Here is an 18154-nt window from a genome sequence, read left to right on the forward strand (position 1 = left end):
TTTTTTTTCTTACAAATGTCTTGTTTATTACAAATACGATCGATGACAAAGTGGTACACGCAAGTCCATTCACACGTTTTGTACAGATCAGGCGTACGATATTTACAACGGGCAACATTCGCGTAATTTACAAAATTTTGACGATATCGATGGTTATTCAATGACAACGCTTCGAAACCTCGCGGGGAAAAGGAAATCAGTCTGGCAGCTGCACTCTGTCCAACGTTGTCGATGAAATGCAAAATGAAGGAAAAAAAAAAAAAAAAAAAAATAAAATGAATCTGAAAATTGATCAACAGTTGATGTTTGAAAAATTTAAATTATTATGGAACGTTGAACGTTTGAGTAAGGTGCGACACGACTACCGTCAGGAACGCAAGAAAAAGCGTAGAGAAAAAAGATGCCTTCCCTCTTTAAAATCGTTAAAAATCGCTTGACTCTCGACGAAACGTAACGTTTAATCGTCGTTTTGGCATTGTGCGACTGTATCGAGTCGTTATCTGGCACAGAGCGTCAAGGGATACTCTATTTACAAGAAACTTAGTACTTAATAGTTATTTATAGTGATTGGCGATACAGTGGCACAATAATCGTTCTCATCGGCGACGAATTCCCGAAATAATGGAACTCGTGGCTAATAGCGAAAGTTCGTCAAGTGCTGCTAAGGTGATCGCAAGCTGAGATGCTCGGATGCACAAGATTCGATGAAAAGTATAGTCACTACGATACGTTTGAAGTATATTCTCGTTCAACACTCGTTCGAAAGATCGCCGATCATATTTACAAATTCACAATTCCATCTCGACGCGACAGTTCGCCGAGACGAGAGTCCGAGACGATTGTCCGAGAATCACGATCACGAATAACTCGAGTTCTTCTCTTATTATGGCAAGATAACGGTTACACATTGTTTGGTAGAGCACCAATTTCGAGCTGTCGAACGGGCCCAGTGGAAAAAAAAAAAAAAAAAAAAGAAAAAAAGAAATAATACAACAACGTTCCCTCGCAATCCTGAAACCCGTCCGTTTCGTTACTCTATCGCTCGTGTCCCTCCTCGTCACGTTTTTATGGCCTACGTAATTGGCAATTGAAGCGTATTCCATTCGCGCGCACTTTGGATTGAGCATTTCCCACAATTTTCAAGAAAAGAGAAGAGGTTTCTTTCAAGCGATTCGGTTACTGGTTAAAAGAAAAAAAAAAAAAAAGTCTTAGCGTGTGTCCAGTCTTGTGTACGGTTCAGACGTACTCCTCGGATGGCTTAGGTATACTAGCTGGTAGCCTGAGCGTGCTCGGAACGCGGTTGGCACTGTCCGGTAGTTCGGCGATGTCGATGAACACCCCGACCAAACTGTCGAAGTTCAGCCCCCAGTTCAACAGGTAATCCCAGCTTAACGCGGTGGTGGTCGTCGACGGTGATCCGCTGTTGTTCGGCCTGTACAGTCCACCCATGTGCGTCGACAAGTCATCGTCCGAGGCTACCAAGGTACTGAGAGACCCGCGGAAAGAGCTGTCGAACCCGTCGTAGTTCACGTTCGGTGGCAGCGGCGGTTTCGTCGTCTGCGACGACTCGTTGCTACGTTGATTCACCTCCTCGTCGTCCTGTTTCGCGAACGGGTTGTCCGATCGTTTGTCGCCGACCAGCGAGGTGTTGTCGTACTCCGAGCAGGTGAAGCTGTCGTTACCGCTCTCGTCGGTGGTCGACGAGTTTCTACGTTCGAGCCTCTCGACCGGTGGCGTGTGCCGCCGGTGAAGATGCAGAGGGCCGTGCGCCGGTGGCCCTCTGGCCTCGCTGGACGAGCTCACCGCGTCTAAAGTAGACACGAGGCTCGAGGTTCTCGGCCTCGAGTTCAGTCTTTCGATCTCCTCCGCCGTTAATCCCATCGGGCCGGACGACACGTTGTTCACGGAGTTCTCGTTGTTCGATTGAGGCGCCTTCCGGCTGGCCGTTGACCCGGACAGCTGGCTCATGATCGGCGAGTTGAGACTCCGTTCGCTGTTGGAGTTCAAAGCGTCTTTGCCCACGCCGCCGGACGAGGACGTGGTGGCGAGTAGAGCGCTTTGCAGAGGTTTCCCACTGATGTCGTGCAACGTGAGGATTCTCGGTTGCTGGGCGGATAACTCGCTGCTGGGCGACAGCCTGGCTAACGGTGTACTTTGTAACAGTTTCTGGGTTGGGCCCGGCGGTTGGTTCACGTTCGGTGGTGGCAACGCTCGCGGTGGGAACGGCCCTGTGTGCCTGTGTTGCTGGCCCGTGTGCTTGTGGTGGTTCGCGTAGTTGTTAATAGGCGGAGGAGTGGCTTTGTACTTCCGCATGCCGTCCCGATAACCTTTGTAATGATAGACGATGTCGATGTCGCTCGGCGCGATCGAGCTCGCGTTCTCCAGGTCGTAATGCTCGGGCATGTCCGGCTCCGGGTTGTGTTCGTGGGAATGCAGTGAGGTTTGAGCGGGCGGCGGAAGCGGTGGATGTTCGTCACGAATGGGCGGTGACTTCGTCACTTCTCTCTCGATGATGTCCGGCCTCTGCGGCCGATGTTCCGAGGTCGCGTTGATCTCCCGTTCTTTGTACTTCTTCGAGATTAACTCCGGACCCATGTGACCCACTCCTCGCAAGTCCGACGTGTCGGAGATGTAGGTGTTCTCGTGGCGGGACATTAGGTTATCGTTACCGGAGCCAACTAACGGGTTGCCGGTCATTATCGCGTTGGTGTTCTTGTTCACCACCGACGGGGCGGACTTCTCCTTGTTCTGTCGCCTCAGACGGAACACGATGAAACTGACCAGTATAGCGATCAGCAGAATGACGAAGAACACTATCACCAGAGTGATCCCTATGCTGAGAGGATCGGCAGTGGCCGCCGCGCTGATTCCAATCGGCCCTCTGCAACCGGTGCTCACCTTCGCGTGATAGACCACCTCCTTGAAGATCGAGCCGGACCCATTGAACGGCTGGACCTCGTTGTTGATGGTGAAGTTGGCCAAACAACCCTCGAAACTCCTAGCGCCAGCGCTGTGTGCGTAGTACAGGTCTTGGCTAACCCCACCGATCGATAACACGGACAGATACGGGTCGAGGAAATCGTGGACACTGACAGGATCCAGCTCCTCGCCGGTTTGCACGCCGTCGACGAACAATCTCAAGCCTCGGAGGTAGGAGTGCAAGGTCAAGTTGTGCCAGTGGCCATCCGCCAAACCTCCCTCGATGCTCGCGGTCATGTTCACCGGCGAGCCGAGAAGCGACGAGTAAAATAGTTGGCCATTGCGCAGCTACAAGAGGAGACGTTATGTTATATAGATGATAGAAAATGTGGAAGCAAGAAACGAAAGGGAAGAGGGTGTCTCTTTTTTGTGATAATTTGAAATGGAAAAGGAGAAACCATAACAGGAGATACATCCAATAAATAATAAAAAAATGAAGAATGAAGAAAGAAAGGAAGGAAGGAAAGAAGTTCTTTTCTTCTTCTATGACTCTTGGAACTATATATATATATATATTATTGAATTTGGAACTCTTTATTGAAAGAGCTTCTTACTTTTATCAGCTGTAACAGGAGACATATAATAAATAATAAAACGGCAAAGAAGGAAAGATTCTTTTACTTTCACTATTACATAATAGGGAATATTTGTATATCGTAGATAGAAAGTAAGAAACGAGGAAGGAAGGAAAGAAAATGTACCTATTTCCTTTTTTCATAATAATTTATGAAAAGGTTGTCGAAAGTGTTTCTCTACTGGTTATAACAGGAAATATTAAGGCTACAACTGTAACTAGTTATAATTATATCAACAGATATCCGTATAGTGACTGATAAAAAAAAGAAGAGAAGAGCAATTTTCTGTAATAATCTGAATCGCTTTTGAAAGAGTTTCTTACCTCCACCGATGTGAAATGTTTGTTGGTCGCGGCGTAAATGAGAATACCATCGGGCTTCACTGTTCTGAACATCAAACCGATCGTTTTGAAGGGTGACGGATTAGTGATGAAACTGGTGTCCTCGCTGACAGTTCGTTTCGCTCGGTTCTTCTGCCACATCGTCGAGCCTCTGTAGAGATACTCCAGCAACTGCATCCTTCTGTGCTTTTCCGAGATCTGCGTGACAGAAAGACGCTTAACACCGGTTGTCCAAGATTAATTTCACTCTCGAGTAGTATCGTGGCTCCACTAAATCCATTATATTGCAAAAATCTCTTCCGAGCTTTATATTCTCTCCAATTGGCGATAAAACCAAATCACATTGAAAATTCTATGAGACTATGCCAAAATCGAGCCACTGTGAAAAACCCAAACCTAAACTTTTATAGCCCACAGCTATATTTACTCTTGTCGCTGACTCTAAATGAATTCTAACTGATTAATTAAATAAATAACTCTAGTTAATTCCAAACGATTCGAGTTAATTCCAAACGATCACGATTAGAATTCGCACGTACCTTGAACTCGACGTATCCACCCTCGCTCAGTGTGATCGGTTCGAGCGCGCCCTCGCAATTTGGCGCGATTACAGATCCACACCGGCATGACACCTGATGCCATTTGTCGTAACAATTGGAATTCGCGCCGCAGGTAGAGATCGAGTCCTTGCCACCTCTCAGGCAAGGGTTGCTCTTCGATCTGACGCAGGTGGATTTCACTCCGCGCGATGCTAGTGGATTCGATAGATTCAGGGCTCTTCCATTTATGGAAACCGAGTGGACGCATCCGACGAAATCGTCGGAGTGCACTTGCCCTGGCCTCTCGAGGACTGGATCGGCATTTTCCAATCCTCCCACCAAGAGTGGATTGTTGTTAAAGTTCAGGGTCCTGTGGAAACAAACGTTTGATGTTAATTGCGTGACAACGTTGGGTTTTGGTTGGTCAAAGAAATAATCAGGCTACCGAAAGTTCTTTTATCTTCTAGATGCAACAGTCTTTATACCGAATTCTGTAATTAGGATTGTTAAGTCTATCTAATTATAAAGCATCGGTATAGAAATTGTATATATATATATATATAATTTTTCTATATCGATACTTTATAATTAATATATATATATTAATACGAAATTAACAGTATCCATTTACTGGGATATTTAGTAGCAAAGTATAGTGTCTTCATTGTAACGTCAAAACATTTTTTACGATACCCTATTGTTTAGAATTAACTGCTTTGCAACCGAGTTGTTATCTTGCAACGCGATACTGTAGTTTCAGTCGTATAAAGAACAGATTTTAGGTCGTTTAATTAGTTATTTTTTTGTAAAATTCCGTTCCATTTGTCCAAATCGACCAAACATGCACAAAACAAAATCCAGAGTGAAACTGATGAAGTAGTATACACCTTTTCTTAATACTTGAAGCTCCTCTTAATATTTGAATTCAAATTGTCACTGACAGTGCGTAATAATAAATAATAATTTACATAATTATTATTATATAATAATTACGTAACAATTATGTAATACTAATAATTTTGTAATTATAACAATAATAATAATTTTGCAATATCACGTGGCTACGAAGTGATTAGAGACAGCTACGAAAAAACGTTAAAGAAATCTAAATTATCATTGACACAGAATTAGAAAGGGCAGTTGAGGAGATTTTTTTTCTTAATCACGCTGTAAAAAAAGAAAAAAAAAAGGAAAAGGAAAAAGGGAATTTTTAGTGACACTAACCCGGTTGGTCCGACATCGTCCGCGTAACAAGTGCCATCGCCTGGTTTGCAATCGTCGCAGATGTCGCCGTGTTCCCTGCACATGGACACGCTCAGGGACACTACCCTTCCGTTTCTGGTTGCCGTTACCTTCCTCCATTCACCGTCCGACACGGAGCTCTCCGTTTTTATGGTGATCGAAGTGATGGCGCTTCTTGCACCTCCGTACGAGAACACCACCCTTCCGTCCACCAATTCCAGCACGACAAAATCCGAACGTCCTCCCGCCTGTGGCGCGTAATTGTACAGCAGCAACGCGTCTGGTTTCGTAGTGGCAAATACGATAGTTATGTCGTTCGTGTTGGAGTCCAATGCCGGGAAAGCCATGTAAGACAGTTCCTCGAATCCAAACGTGGATCGTTCGCAGTGTCTTCCGTAACGGCCCTCTGGGCAACTGCACCTGTACCTAAATTCGATGTCCGATCGTCAGACGAATCTTGATATTTCATACTTTTATTGTAATTAATTTGTGTGCTCATTTGGTACACTTAGTGTTTAGTATATTTAGTATTTTGTGTACCTAGTATTTAGTATTTTGTATACTTAGTATTTAGTATATTTAGTATTTTGTATACCCAGTATTTAGTATTTTGTATATCTAGTATTTAGTATATTTAGTATTTCGTGTACCTAGTATTTAGCATTTTGTATACTTAGTATTTAGTATATTTATGCCTAGTATTTAGTATTTTGTATACTTACTATTTAGTATATTTAGTATTTTGTATACCTAGTATTTAGTATACCTAGTATTTAGTATACGTAGTATTTAGTATATTTAGTATTTAGTATACTTAGTATTTAATATATTTAGTATTTAGTATATTTAGTACACTTAGTATTTAGTATACTTAGGTCGTGGCTCTGTAGTAAATTGGAAAATATACAGAAAATATGAGATACAGATTTATAAGATTGACAGAACGCACAAAGTGAAAAGCAACGAAAATTCAAGCAAAAGAAAATTAAAGTAAAAATTGTGGAGGACGACTCGAATCAATAACACGAGATAAGAAATGTTCTCTCACTGTGAAAAGTTAGAAACGTTAATATTCTTTTAATCGAATTGCCCAAACACTTGTATGATTGTGTTTCTGACTTTGATTTAATTCAGCGTCGATGGAAATGGAAATTACCCAGGTTTCTCTCCCACGCATAAACCTCCGTAGAGACAAGGATTCGGCCTGCAAGAATCCGTAATCGCTTCGCAATGGTTTCCTCTGTAGCCAGCTCGGCACAAACAGAAGAAGCTGAAGCTGTCCGGACTCTTTCTGCACGATCCACCGTTTCTGCAGGGATTACTCGCGCAAGCATCGCCTCTCTCCAGCTCGCATAGCTTCCCTTCGCGATCGATCGGACAGGTACACTGGAAATCGTATCCCATTCGTCGACACTGTCCTCCCTGAAAGTCGTGAAGTAACGAAAACGATCAACGATCAATCACTCGATCTTCTATATTAGAAAACCGGTTTTCCTTTTTTAAATATTGACTCCCTCGGGTTTATCAGAGCACGAGGATGATTTCTTTTTTTTTTTGAAAACCTTCTCAAAGGAGAGAAATACTTTCGCAAATACGTTTAAAATGGTCTAGAGTCTGTATCAAAGATCAAGCAGTGATTTATCATAATATTACAAATTCTAAATTATATAAAATTATAAATTGTAAATATTATGAATATCTCGGTTTATTGAAATTTTTTAAAATTCTACAGAATCTACAGGATCTATATAGAATCGATATTTCAACATCAAAGAAATGATAGAAACTGATTGAAAAGGATCCTTAAACAGACCATTGGAAACCGAGCAGTTTAATTTAATTTCAAATCACGTGTCGATACAGTTTTACAGAAACAGAAACATTAACTATTGAACTAAAAATAGAAGAGTCCATTTGAGAGTTAGTGGATTAATATACCTACAGGGTGGGCCAAAATTCTCATTAAAGGCCAAAAGTTTCTTCCCACCTGTTTTGTTTTTAAATAAAAGAAAACTAATTTTATTAATTTTAAATTAAACTTAAGTTCAAGCATAATCTTACTTTTTGTGTACTTTAATTTGTAAAAAATAAAAAAAAAAAGAAAAACAAAATGAGAAAAAGATATATAATAAAAATATAATAAAAATATAATAAAGATATATAATAGAAATATAATATAATAAAAGGATCACGGATTTATTTTAGCAGGAAGTGATTTTTGGCCCATCTTTTATTTGACAAGGTGGACAAATTGTGATGTATTTCGTAGCTTTAGCGTGGGATATTTACCAGTAAACAGGGATTCGGAGAACAAGGATCCTGTCTTCTGTCGCATTTGTCGCCGGTGAAGCCATCCCGGCACTTGCAGGTCATTTCGTGCATCATTCTCGGCGACGTGAGGATCAGCGCTTGGCTGTCGGTGATCCTGGCGTCGTCGTAGATGACCAACCTGTCGCTGCAAGAGCCTCCGTTCTCGCAAGGTATCTGCTTGCACGGCGAGTAGCCAACGGTGAATGTCGTTCCCTCGAGAAGCGATCGAATTTTCTCCCGATTACGGTTTAGCAATTCGGTGACCTCGTACTTGCTACGGTATCCTGCGCCACGTGAATTTCAATTATTCGAATTTCGATTGTTCGATTTCTTCGAATTTTCGAGTTTATACTACACTTGCGGATGTTTATGCATTTTTGGGGGGGAGGGAGGGGGATGATATTCAAGACTCTGCAATAATACATAGTACGTTCAAAAATAGAATCTCTTGTTGCAATAACTTTTGTTAGCGAATGAAATTTTCACTCAGACTCGTCTCGACCTAGTAATATTTTTGTCTTTCAATTATTGCTATCCCGAAATTAAGCAATTTCAAGCAATCTAAATTTTATTATTTCTTTCAATATCGAGCTATCGATATCATATTAGATATTACGAAACTTTCTTTCTATTTGCTAAATAAATAAGAGCCAGATTGAGATATAAAAATTCAGAAATGCTTATAAGATTGACAAAATGACATTAACATTCGCAGTCTGTTTATTACCGCTTGTCTTTCATTTTCAAATACCTTGAGGCGATTCTACTGCCAAGTGGATATTCAGGTCAGATTCGTTCTCTCCAAGACTGAAGATCTTAAGAGTGTCTCCAACGTCGATTTCTTCTTGCAGAACGTCCAATAGCGCGCGATAATACTGGCTTAAAAAATCCCTGGCGTTTAATTTCGCTATCTGCAGCGTCACGCTATTTTCGATCGTGCTGTTGGTGAAAACGAGGAATTCCACTGTGACTTTGGAGACCACGTTAGGATGGCGGCCGTCGTTTCCAGACACGCTTAAAGAGTAGCCGACTCCTGTATCGAAAGATGCAAGATGCAGTTTCATTATTTCCAAGAGAACTGTGCGCCTGGAGTTATATAATAATTTAAATAAATAAGTAATTTTTCTGTCTCTCGTGAAAAACGTTGGACGTTTGGCGCTTGATTAGTGTTTTCTACAAGAATTTAATTAAATTGTAATTCAAGTTCAAAATTAATAATTTAATTGTTCATCAGGTGTACGAATTTCGCGACTGATTGTACGTTTGGTTAACAAACCTGGAGTTATTTTCTTCGTGTGTAAATCGCAAGCGGTGGGAATACTGAGAATTTTAGGATTCGATCCTTGAAGTATCTTGCACGTGTAGCTACCGGTGATGTCTGGATCGTTGGGGTGTACATCGGCGATCTTTCCTAATGGTATCTGTTCGTTGAAAGAGTGCACTATCACGTGAACCGATCTCGGTGAGGATGGACTGTCGTTCTGATCCGTCACGATCACGGTTATCGTGTGCTCGTTTCTCATTCTCGGTATACCGGAGTCCTCCACTTCGATCTGTAAAGATTTATTCGAATTATGAATCGCACTGTGTTGAATTACGTAGAGAGCTTCTAATCCAGTGGTACAACACGGATTCTATGTGAAAGAATCGTTCTCAAAAAAAAAAAAGAAAAATACAGTTCGAGCATGTTTAATTAAAAATCGGCCTAGCAGACCGCAAAATTTAATTTTCCCGAAGACTTGAATCTTACGGACAATAAGTTCCATACCTTTCACTTGTTTTCCTAGGTAGAAATTACTAATTCGTGATTAATTAAATTTGACCGCAATTGATAAATCGAACCGATTTTGATTTCTTTCAGTCTTTCTTTTAAATATTTTAATTTTAACGTTAGAATTTCCCTCTTATGTTAAACTTTCCCGATACTCGGGGCTTGTCCCAAAATTCCAAAATCCTCCGCTTACCACAAGGTCCAGCTGCGGCATGGCCTCCCTGTCCAAACTCCTCGTAGTTTTCAGCACGCCGGTGTGCTTGTCCAAAGTGACCATGTCGCTCTGCCTTCCGCCGACCAACTTGTACGTGAACGGCGCCCCGTTCGGCGGTAAGTCAGGATCGGTGGCGCTCAGTGTCATCACGACCGTGCCAGCCGGCTCGTTTTCATTCACGTAGCCGAGCACCTCCGGTGGATCGAAGATAGGACCGTTGTCGTTGATGTCCAACAGTTCGATGTGAACGGCCGCGGTGCCAGTCTGCGGCGGTGAACCGGTGTCGATCGCACCGATCGTTAAATCGTACACCGGGATCGTTTCGCGATCCAGTTGCTTCGCCGTTTCTATGTCACCGGTCTGCGGGTCCACCTTGAACGCCTGGCCTATATTCCCGCCGATGATCGAATACGAGAACTGATTGTTCTGCGGCTTGATGTCCTTGTCGACCGCTCGAACAGTCAGTACTCGCGTTCCGTGTGCCGCGCCTTCCGACACCGTGGCGTCGTACGCGCTCTGAAGGAACTCCGGCGGATCGTTACCATCCTGAATCGAGACGATCACCTGCGCCTCGTCTGTGTCGTTGCCCCGAATCCCACCGCCGTTCTTCGTCATCACGGTCAACACCACCCTGTTCTGCGTTTCACGATCCAGCCGCCGCGAGACACGAATTATACCGGTCTCGGAGCCGATGGAGAAACCGCGGTCGTTCGACGAGCCGACGAACAGATAGTAGACCTTGCCGTCCTCGCCCGCGTCCTGGTCGGTTGCCTGGACCAGACCGACCGACGTGCCGACGTCCGCGCTCTCCGACACGTCCATGTGAAACACCGGCTGGATGAACTTGGGGTAGTACTCGTTTACCCCTGTCACGTGCACGAGAACGGTCGTGAAGCCGACCATTTGCGGATTCGAGTCTGGATTCGCGGCGACGATGTCCAACGTGTACTCGTTCGCCTCCTCGTAGTCGAAACTGATGAGGGAGGTGATCTCGCCGGTGTCCTCGCGAATGCGAAAGTGATCCTTGCCTGTGCCACCGAGGATTTTGTACTGGATCACCGCGTACTTTGGTGAATCGATGTCTCGAGCGATCACCTGCGATTAGAGGGATTTGCAGATTTATTATTATTATTTTCATTGTATATGTGAATATACAGGATGTGAGTTTTTGTCATTAGTTTCTAGGCATTTCCGTTAGTGCAATTAAAAAATGTTCGAAGCGAAATTTTTTTTAGTATTTAGCGGGCTACATGTTCCCTCTTCAATTCCAAAAATGTAAAAAAAGTCACAGTATAATACACTGTTGAATGATACATCATTTCAAAGCCACAGTGTAATACACTGTTGAATTCGTCTCGACATCAGCAACAATCCTATGATATCAAAAGCATACGGTGCCATTTAAAAAAGTCAAGGACTTTTGTTTGTCAAGAACTTGACTTTTTTACATAAAAAGCATTTTTTGAGATTTAAGAATATGGGAATTTGTAGCCCACTAAATATTAAAAAAATTTTGTTTGTTGTAAACATTTTCTAACTGCACTACCAAAAATGCCTAAAAACTGGTGACAAAACTTAACGCGTACACTCTGTATATGATGGTACAATCGCTTGATTTATAATTAGTTTAGTATTAAATATAGTGTCGCGCACCACTCAACAAGAATCACTCGTAAACGTGATGAACGTGTCGGGTGATATTTATTCGCTGCTTCGTTGAACTTTGAGTTTATTTATTAAACGATGAAACGTCAGGACTTTTTGAATCCTAATGTTCAATAAAAGTTCAATGAAATAATGAAAGAAAACTGGATCTAATCGCGAGACGTTTAGATATTTGACGATTTTAATCACTACAATTTATATGAGAATAAAATTCTCATTCGCTGCATGATGTGTTAAAAGAATTAATTCAAAATTGCCAGAAGACTTTACACCTTAGAACGAAGCCGAACAAATTGTTGCACAATTTTTTTTTTTTACAAAGTTGCCACAATTTGAGATATCGATGATTTTTCATCTTTGTTGATTCTATTATATCCTTTGCAGTAATGCGAAATTAAAAATTTCAGCTCCAATAAATGTCAATATTAATCAAATGTTACAAATCGAAAAAAACAAGAAACGGTACCTTGTAAACGAAACTGTCTGGCGGAGAGTTCTCAGGCAGGTAGGCCTGGTAGACGCTTTGGTTGAACGTCGGCGGGTTGTCGTTGATGTCAGAAACGTTCACGGTTAATATGGCGACAGCCTGCTTCGGCTCGAATCCCAGATCGGTGGCAGTGATGTTCAACTTGTACTCCTGCACCAGGTCGTAATCCAGTGGCTCGAGTATAGTTACCGCCCCGGTGATCGAGTGCACGAAGAACTCGTTCTTCTCGTTCCCCGCCGATATTTTGTACCTTATCATACCGTTTGGCCCGTCATCACCGTCGGTGGCGCTCACCGTCAAAATAGTAGTGTTGACGGGTTCGTTCTCCGGTACTCTGACCTGGTGGCTAACAGCGGCGAAAGTCGGCGCGTGTTTGTTCTCGCCCGATATGACCAGAGTCAACGAGACCTGGTCCCTCTGCGGTGGTACACCTCTGTCGATCGCCTGCACCTTCAACAGGAACGTCGTCCCCACTGGCACGTTGGCCAGTGAGTTTCGCACGTACACCCATCCGGACTTCTCGTCGATGGAGAAGTACTCGGTGCTGTTCACGTCTTCCAGCGAGTAGCTGACCTCTGCGTTCACGCCGAAGTCGGCGTCGTCTTTCGCTGTTAACTGCACCACTCGTTTGCCAACCGCGTAGTTCTCCGGCACCGGATAGAGGTAGGATCTCTGCTCGAATCTCGGCGCGTTGTTGTTCGCGTCGACGACGTTCACGTAGACAACCGTCTTCGACGAGAGGGGTGGCTTTCCATTGTCGGTGGCTACCACCGTCAGCGAGTAGAGATTCTCCGGCGAGGAGGGACGATGGGTGTGCTTGTACTTGAGTGTCTTCTTGCTGAAGACGTCGCCGGTGGCCGGGTCAACGGTGAACAGGTCGGACGGTTGCAACAGGCTGTAGGATATCACGGAGTTGGGGCCTTGTTTGTCGCGATCGATCGCGGTTACTTGGCCTACGTGCGCAACAGGTGGTTGCAGCTCGGGGAAGTGGAAGTGATAAGACACCTCGTCGAATTCCGGCGGATTGTCGTTCTGATCTTGGATAGTTATTGTGAGGGCGGTCGCTGCCTGCCAGGCTCCGTCCGCTGCCACCAGCTGTAACGATTGGCTCGTTGAAATTCTTTGGTTTTTATTTATTGTACGTACAGTGATCAATAGGGAAGAAACGTCGTAATTTTGGGAAGAATAGTTGTAAACGTACAATATGTATAATCTGTCCTAGAATGGACGAGTGTGATACAGGACAGATTAAAATTGATTTTGAATTAATATTGACAGCTAGGTTGAATTTTGAAAATGGAATATTTGATTAGAGATAATCATAGTAGATAAACCTCCGAAACTTGTCCAGATGACAACTGACATGCGGAAATAAAATAAATAAAATAAAGCACAATTATATTATAATCAGGTATTTAACATCCGAGTCTAATTAAATACTTAACGTCAAAAATATCTGAAACATGAAAGATGTAGACCAAGAATATCTAAACAATATCTCAATATCTCAAAAATATCTGAAACATGAAAGATGTAGACCAAGAATATCTGAACAATATTTCAATATCTCAAAAATATCTGAAACATGAAAGATGTAGACCAAGAATATCTGAACAATATTTCCATATCTCAAAAATATCTAAAAAAAGGAAAAATCTAGGCCGAGAACATGAGAACAATATTTCAATATCTCAAAAATATCTGAAACATGAAAGATGTAGACCAAGAATATCTGAACAATATCTCAAAAATATCTGAGACATGAAAGATTAGTAAAATCTGATAGACTGTAGGTCAAAATTTTGATGTTCAAAGTATCCGGTGCTGCGTGTGAAAATTAGTCTATTTACCTTTAAGAGATATTCATCCTGTTCCTCTCTGTCTAAATGTCCATCCACGGTGACGTTGCCACTCAGAGCGTCCATGGCGAACTTCTGCCCGGGATTTTCCGTGAACCTGTAGGTGACGTTGGCGTTTTGCCCGATGTCCGGGTCGCTGCTCGTGATCCTTATGACGAACGTGCCGATCTCCGCGTTCTCCGTGACGTTCACGCTGAACAGCCGCGTGAACTGCGGTGGATTGTCGTTTTTGTCCAGCACGGTGAGCAGGACAGTCGTTGTGCCTGTGAGGGAGGGCTGTCCCTGATCTCGTGCCTCCACGATCAACTCGTAGGAAGCGATCTGAAACGAAATCGACTCGTTCCGTCTCCTCCGTTCGAAAGCATCGTCATCGTCATCGACAAACTCTCCTCTCAACGTCCACACTCACCTCCTCGCGGTCCAGTTTCGCATTGGTGCTGATTTCCCCGGTGTCAGAGTCGATGATGAACGTCTCGGCGAAATCGTTGACCAGGTGGTAAGACACCTGCCCGTTCTCTCCTGAATCGCGATCATTCGCCGATACCTTGCTGACGAACAGTGGCGGATACTCGTCCTCGGGCACCGTGGCGTTGTAAATCGGCGCCTCCATTATCGGGGCATTGTCATTCGCGTCGGTGACGTTCACAAACAGTTCCACCACGCTCCTGAGTGCTGGTGTGTCGGAATCGCGAACTTCCACCCAGGCTTCGTAGTGCGGCGCGGTCTCGTAATCGAATCCAGACGCGACTAACACCTAAACGAAACGATCGATCGTTTTATCTGTTATCCTGTCGAGCGATTTGTCAGGTTGAAAATGGATCACTGTCATCGTCCTCGAATGTAGAATGGTAGAAACTCCAAGTTTGACAATGTAATATATTTTATATACACATGCTTGTGTATTTACTTTTTATATTTTAATAATTTATTGAATTATATTATATATTATATTATATAATAGAATAAACAATATATTGAATTATAATATTCATAAAGAGAACAAGTTACAAGGTTAATTATCTGCAGTTCTTATTTTGCGAATATCTTAATATCTTGAAATTAATATCAGAATGTCTGTCAGTAACAGGTTATTTTTTTTTTTATTAGTTACCAGCAGATGTTTCTGATAATATAATGTTTGGACAGTGAGATATATTCGGAAAGTAAGTTTTCGGATAATTGGTCCTACTTAAATTCTCCTTGGATCTGTATGATTCGAAATAGACATTATAATTCAACAGATTGTATTAAGATATACGTAGGTTTCAGATATTTTGTTTTAGCAATATTTCCATATAATTTTTACACCCATACAATCTTTACACCATGCGTTGCATCGTGCAAGTATAATACTAATACTATTAACCAGTTGAGTCTCAATTTCTCATTATATACAGCTGAGTATCATGTAGATCGATAACTCACAGAGAGATTTCTAACTTTTGTTATTCACAAAACAGAATAACACTGAGGAAAGACTTGCTTCCTTAAATGTTGATAAATTATCATTGAAATAAACTAAACTGCGAGTAAAGGATTGAGCGACGCAACGCGATGAAGAAATAAAGAGTACGAGTGGGATTGAGTTGATCAGTTACTTGCAGTTTTTCTCTACATAATTCGCATAAAACGCCTATTCGCGAAAGAACAATCCCCGATATAGTACAAGTCTGCGTGCGATACGAACCTCGCCAGTGTGAGGATCGATCTTGAGCGCGTCGCCGACGTTACCGCCAGCCATCCCGTAAACGAGATTGCTCGCGGTGCCAACTTTCGGCGTGGTCGCGCTCAACTTCGTGATCACCCGGCCCTCCGGCACGTCCTCCGGCAGTGTGAACCTGGTGTTGATGGTCGAACGAAAGCTGGGGAACAGCTGCCTCTCCCAGAGATGTATCACCAAATCCGCGGTGACCGATTGCGGCTTCACGCCGCAATCGGACGCCTGGATTTGCAATTGGTAGGTGGTTTCGTCATTGGCCAATTCCTGCGTCGTCCTTATCACGCCGCTGTTCGAATCGATCGCGAACCTCTCCGCGTCGATCCCCTGGAGACGATAGACGATCCGGGAATTCTCTCCGTCGTCGTCGTCCACCGCTTTCGCGCCGAACACGAAATCCCCTTTAAAGGAAAAGGCGAGGTTTCTGTTTCAGGACTGTTGTGTGTGTGTGACGTTGTTTGTTGCGCACGATGCGCTCGCTTCGCGAGGCCTTCTGTTATTCAGGTGTTACTTAACGCGTTCAGACTCGTGTTCAAGTTCCCGGGTCTTGGATCATAGCTTGCAAAGTTGTCACGTTCCTCCTTGTAATTGTTCTCCCTCTCTTTATTCATTTATTTCGGGGCGGGAGGGGAAGGTGGTAAGTTCTTTGACAACCACCAGAATTACCAGAGTGGTCAAAATGACCGATTTACAATTTTTATTGGAAACTTTATAGATGTACAACAGAGTGTACATTCAGAGGTTTAAATGATTTCCCGCAAATTGTATGAGTCGAAGTTTGTCCATTCTGTTGTGTTACGAAACGAAGTTCCGATTATTAAAGAATTAATTATAGCTATTTACTCCCGTTAAAACTTTTAAAAAGTAAATAATAATCGCGATGTAGCACAACCATGAATACATGAATACGTAACTTTCGATGTCACAGCGTCTCAATTACGCTTGTCACTCTTTCAATTTGTGGAATCAGAGAGCACCTGCTTTTCTACACGCCAGTTTTTTCAAATATTGGAAAATTGTTCTCGAAACTTTCTGCTGAAAAACTACATATTAACACTAGAACTACCGAAATGGTAAAAATGACCAATTTACAATTTCTAAATTTTAAACAAAAGCTTGTGTACTTCATTGTGTTATAAAACTTTTCCGCTTCAAATCGTCTATAATTCAATAGTTCTAGCGTTCTTAATCCCTTGCGCAGCTGTTTCGCGGACCATAACGAGTGACCAAAACCGTATACAGTAAAATCGTCGCTTTCTTTTTTCTTTAGAACTCGTCGATCTATCACTGGGTAGAAATTATTAAGAAGCAATAAACGTATCATTCGTTTTTGCCTGAGTTACATTTATTAAATATATTTGAAACTGTGAAAATGTTGCAATTTGGCACAAAAAAAATTCTGGCACGTCATTGCAAGAGGTTAAAATTAGCCCACCATAGGAAACTTTCCCATATTTATACTCCCTTTGTCCGTTTATAAACCCTTTACCTGGTTTGGTTGCGCCTGGCACGTAGGCAGTGTATCTTGGACTAGAAAATCTCGGGGCATTGTCGTTCACATCCTTCACAAAGATGGTCAAATTGACGGCGGAGGCTTGCGGTTCCGTAGGACTCGAATCCTGAGCGACCAAAGTTAAGTGATACACCGAGGTTTGTTCCCGATCGAGCGGCACCACTGTGAACACGTCACCAGTCTCCGGTTCCACGGTGAAACGTTCCGAATTCTCTCCCAGCAAACTGTACCTGTACCAGAAAGAAAAACATGGAAGAGAAGCCTTACGAAAATTACGAGAATTGCTACACGTAACTTGCATTCGGAAGTTACGTACCTTATCTTGGCGTTGAGGCCCTCGTCTTTGTCCGTAGCGTGAGGTTTCGTGACCCAGGTCCCGGAAGCCGAGTTTTCGGTGACCGTCGCCCTGTACTCCTGCCTAGTGAATTCCGGAATGTGATCGTTGACATCGAGCACGACGATTCGAACGATACCCGATCCAGTCAAAGGCGGAGAACCTGTAGAACAGGTTCGGTAATCGTAGATTGATCGTTCTATGATTACGTGAACAGATTTCGTCGACGCCGAGCAGTTGTCGAAACTGTGTCTCCCTTTCTTCAAACTTATCCCTAGATATTTCTGTCTCCTCTACTCGTCAAATTTGTCCTCGATTTCCATTCTACGATCGGAAGGGCTTCAAAATTGGTACGTTTGCAACGTCGAACAAATCAAGTTGCAAACTTTGCGAAGTATCCTATTTTAATCGGCTCTGAGAATTATTCCTCGAAACTCTCCTTTGAAATTGAACAGTTCCCCAGAATTGACACACGTATTTCGTACGATTCGATGGTTGAACGCGAGACGAAATCGAGGAGGTGCCCTTTTCTAAAAATTCGTCTTTCTAAAAATTCATTCGGCAACTTGCCCCTCGAAATTGTACAGTTTCAGTGCTGGCACGTTTGA

At 43.0% G+C, this 18154-nt stretch overlaps 1 protein-coding gene across 1 annotated transcript in view; it reads right to left on the reverse strand.

The window, feature by feature from the left end:
• The window catches only part of LOC122538819 (cadherin-related tumor suppressor), a 108120-nt gene continuing 89966 nt past the window's right edge, over window positions 1–18154 (reverse strand). Inside the window, exons 8-22 of the mRNA XM_043673237.1 lie at window positions 17529–17709; window positions 17189–17442; window positions 15670–16100; window positions 14392–14736; window positions 13974–14303; window positions 12103–13218; window positions 9951–11066; window positions 9263–9539; window positions 8738–9019; window positions 7966–8270; window positions 6833–7098; window positions 5659–6102; window positions 4435–4804; window positions 3878–4093; window positions 1–3267 (exon numbers count right to left, since the gene is read on the reverse strand). Of these exons, the coding sequence (XP_043529172.1) occupies window positions 1237–3267; window positions 3878–4093; window positions 4435–4804; window positions 5659–6102; window positions 6833–7098; window positions 7966–8270; window positions 8738–9019; window positions 9263–9539; window positions 9951–11066; window positions 12103–13218; window positions 13974–14303; window positions 14392–14736; window positions 15670–16100; window positions 17189–17442; window positions 17529–17709 (7964 nt within the window). The 3' untranslated portion in view covers window positions 1–1236. The remainder of the gene's footprint in view (window positions 3268–3877; window positions 4094–4434; window positions 4805–5658; window positions 6103–6832; window positions 7099–7965; window positions 8271–8737; window positions 9020–9262; window positions 9540–9950; window positions 11067–12102; window positions 13219–13973; window positions 14304–14391; window positions 14737–15669; window positions 16101–17188; window positions 17443–17528; window positions 17710–18154) is intronic.

The sequence above is a fragment of the Frieseomelitta varia genome, unplaced genomic scaffold (genome assembly GCF_011392965.1).
Source record: "Frieseomelitta varia isolate USP_RPSP 00005682 unplaced genomic scaffold, Fvar_1.2 scaffold_18, whole genome shotgun sequence".
Taxonomy (NCBI): domain Eukaryota; kingdom Metazoa; phylum Arthropoda; class Insecta; order Hymenoptera; family Apidae; genus Frieseomelitta; species Frieseomelitta varia.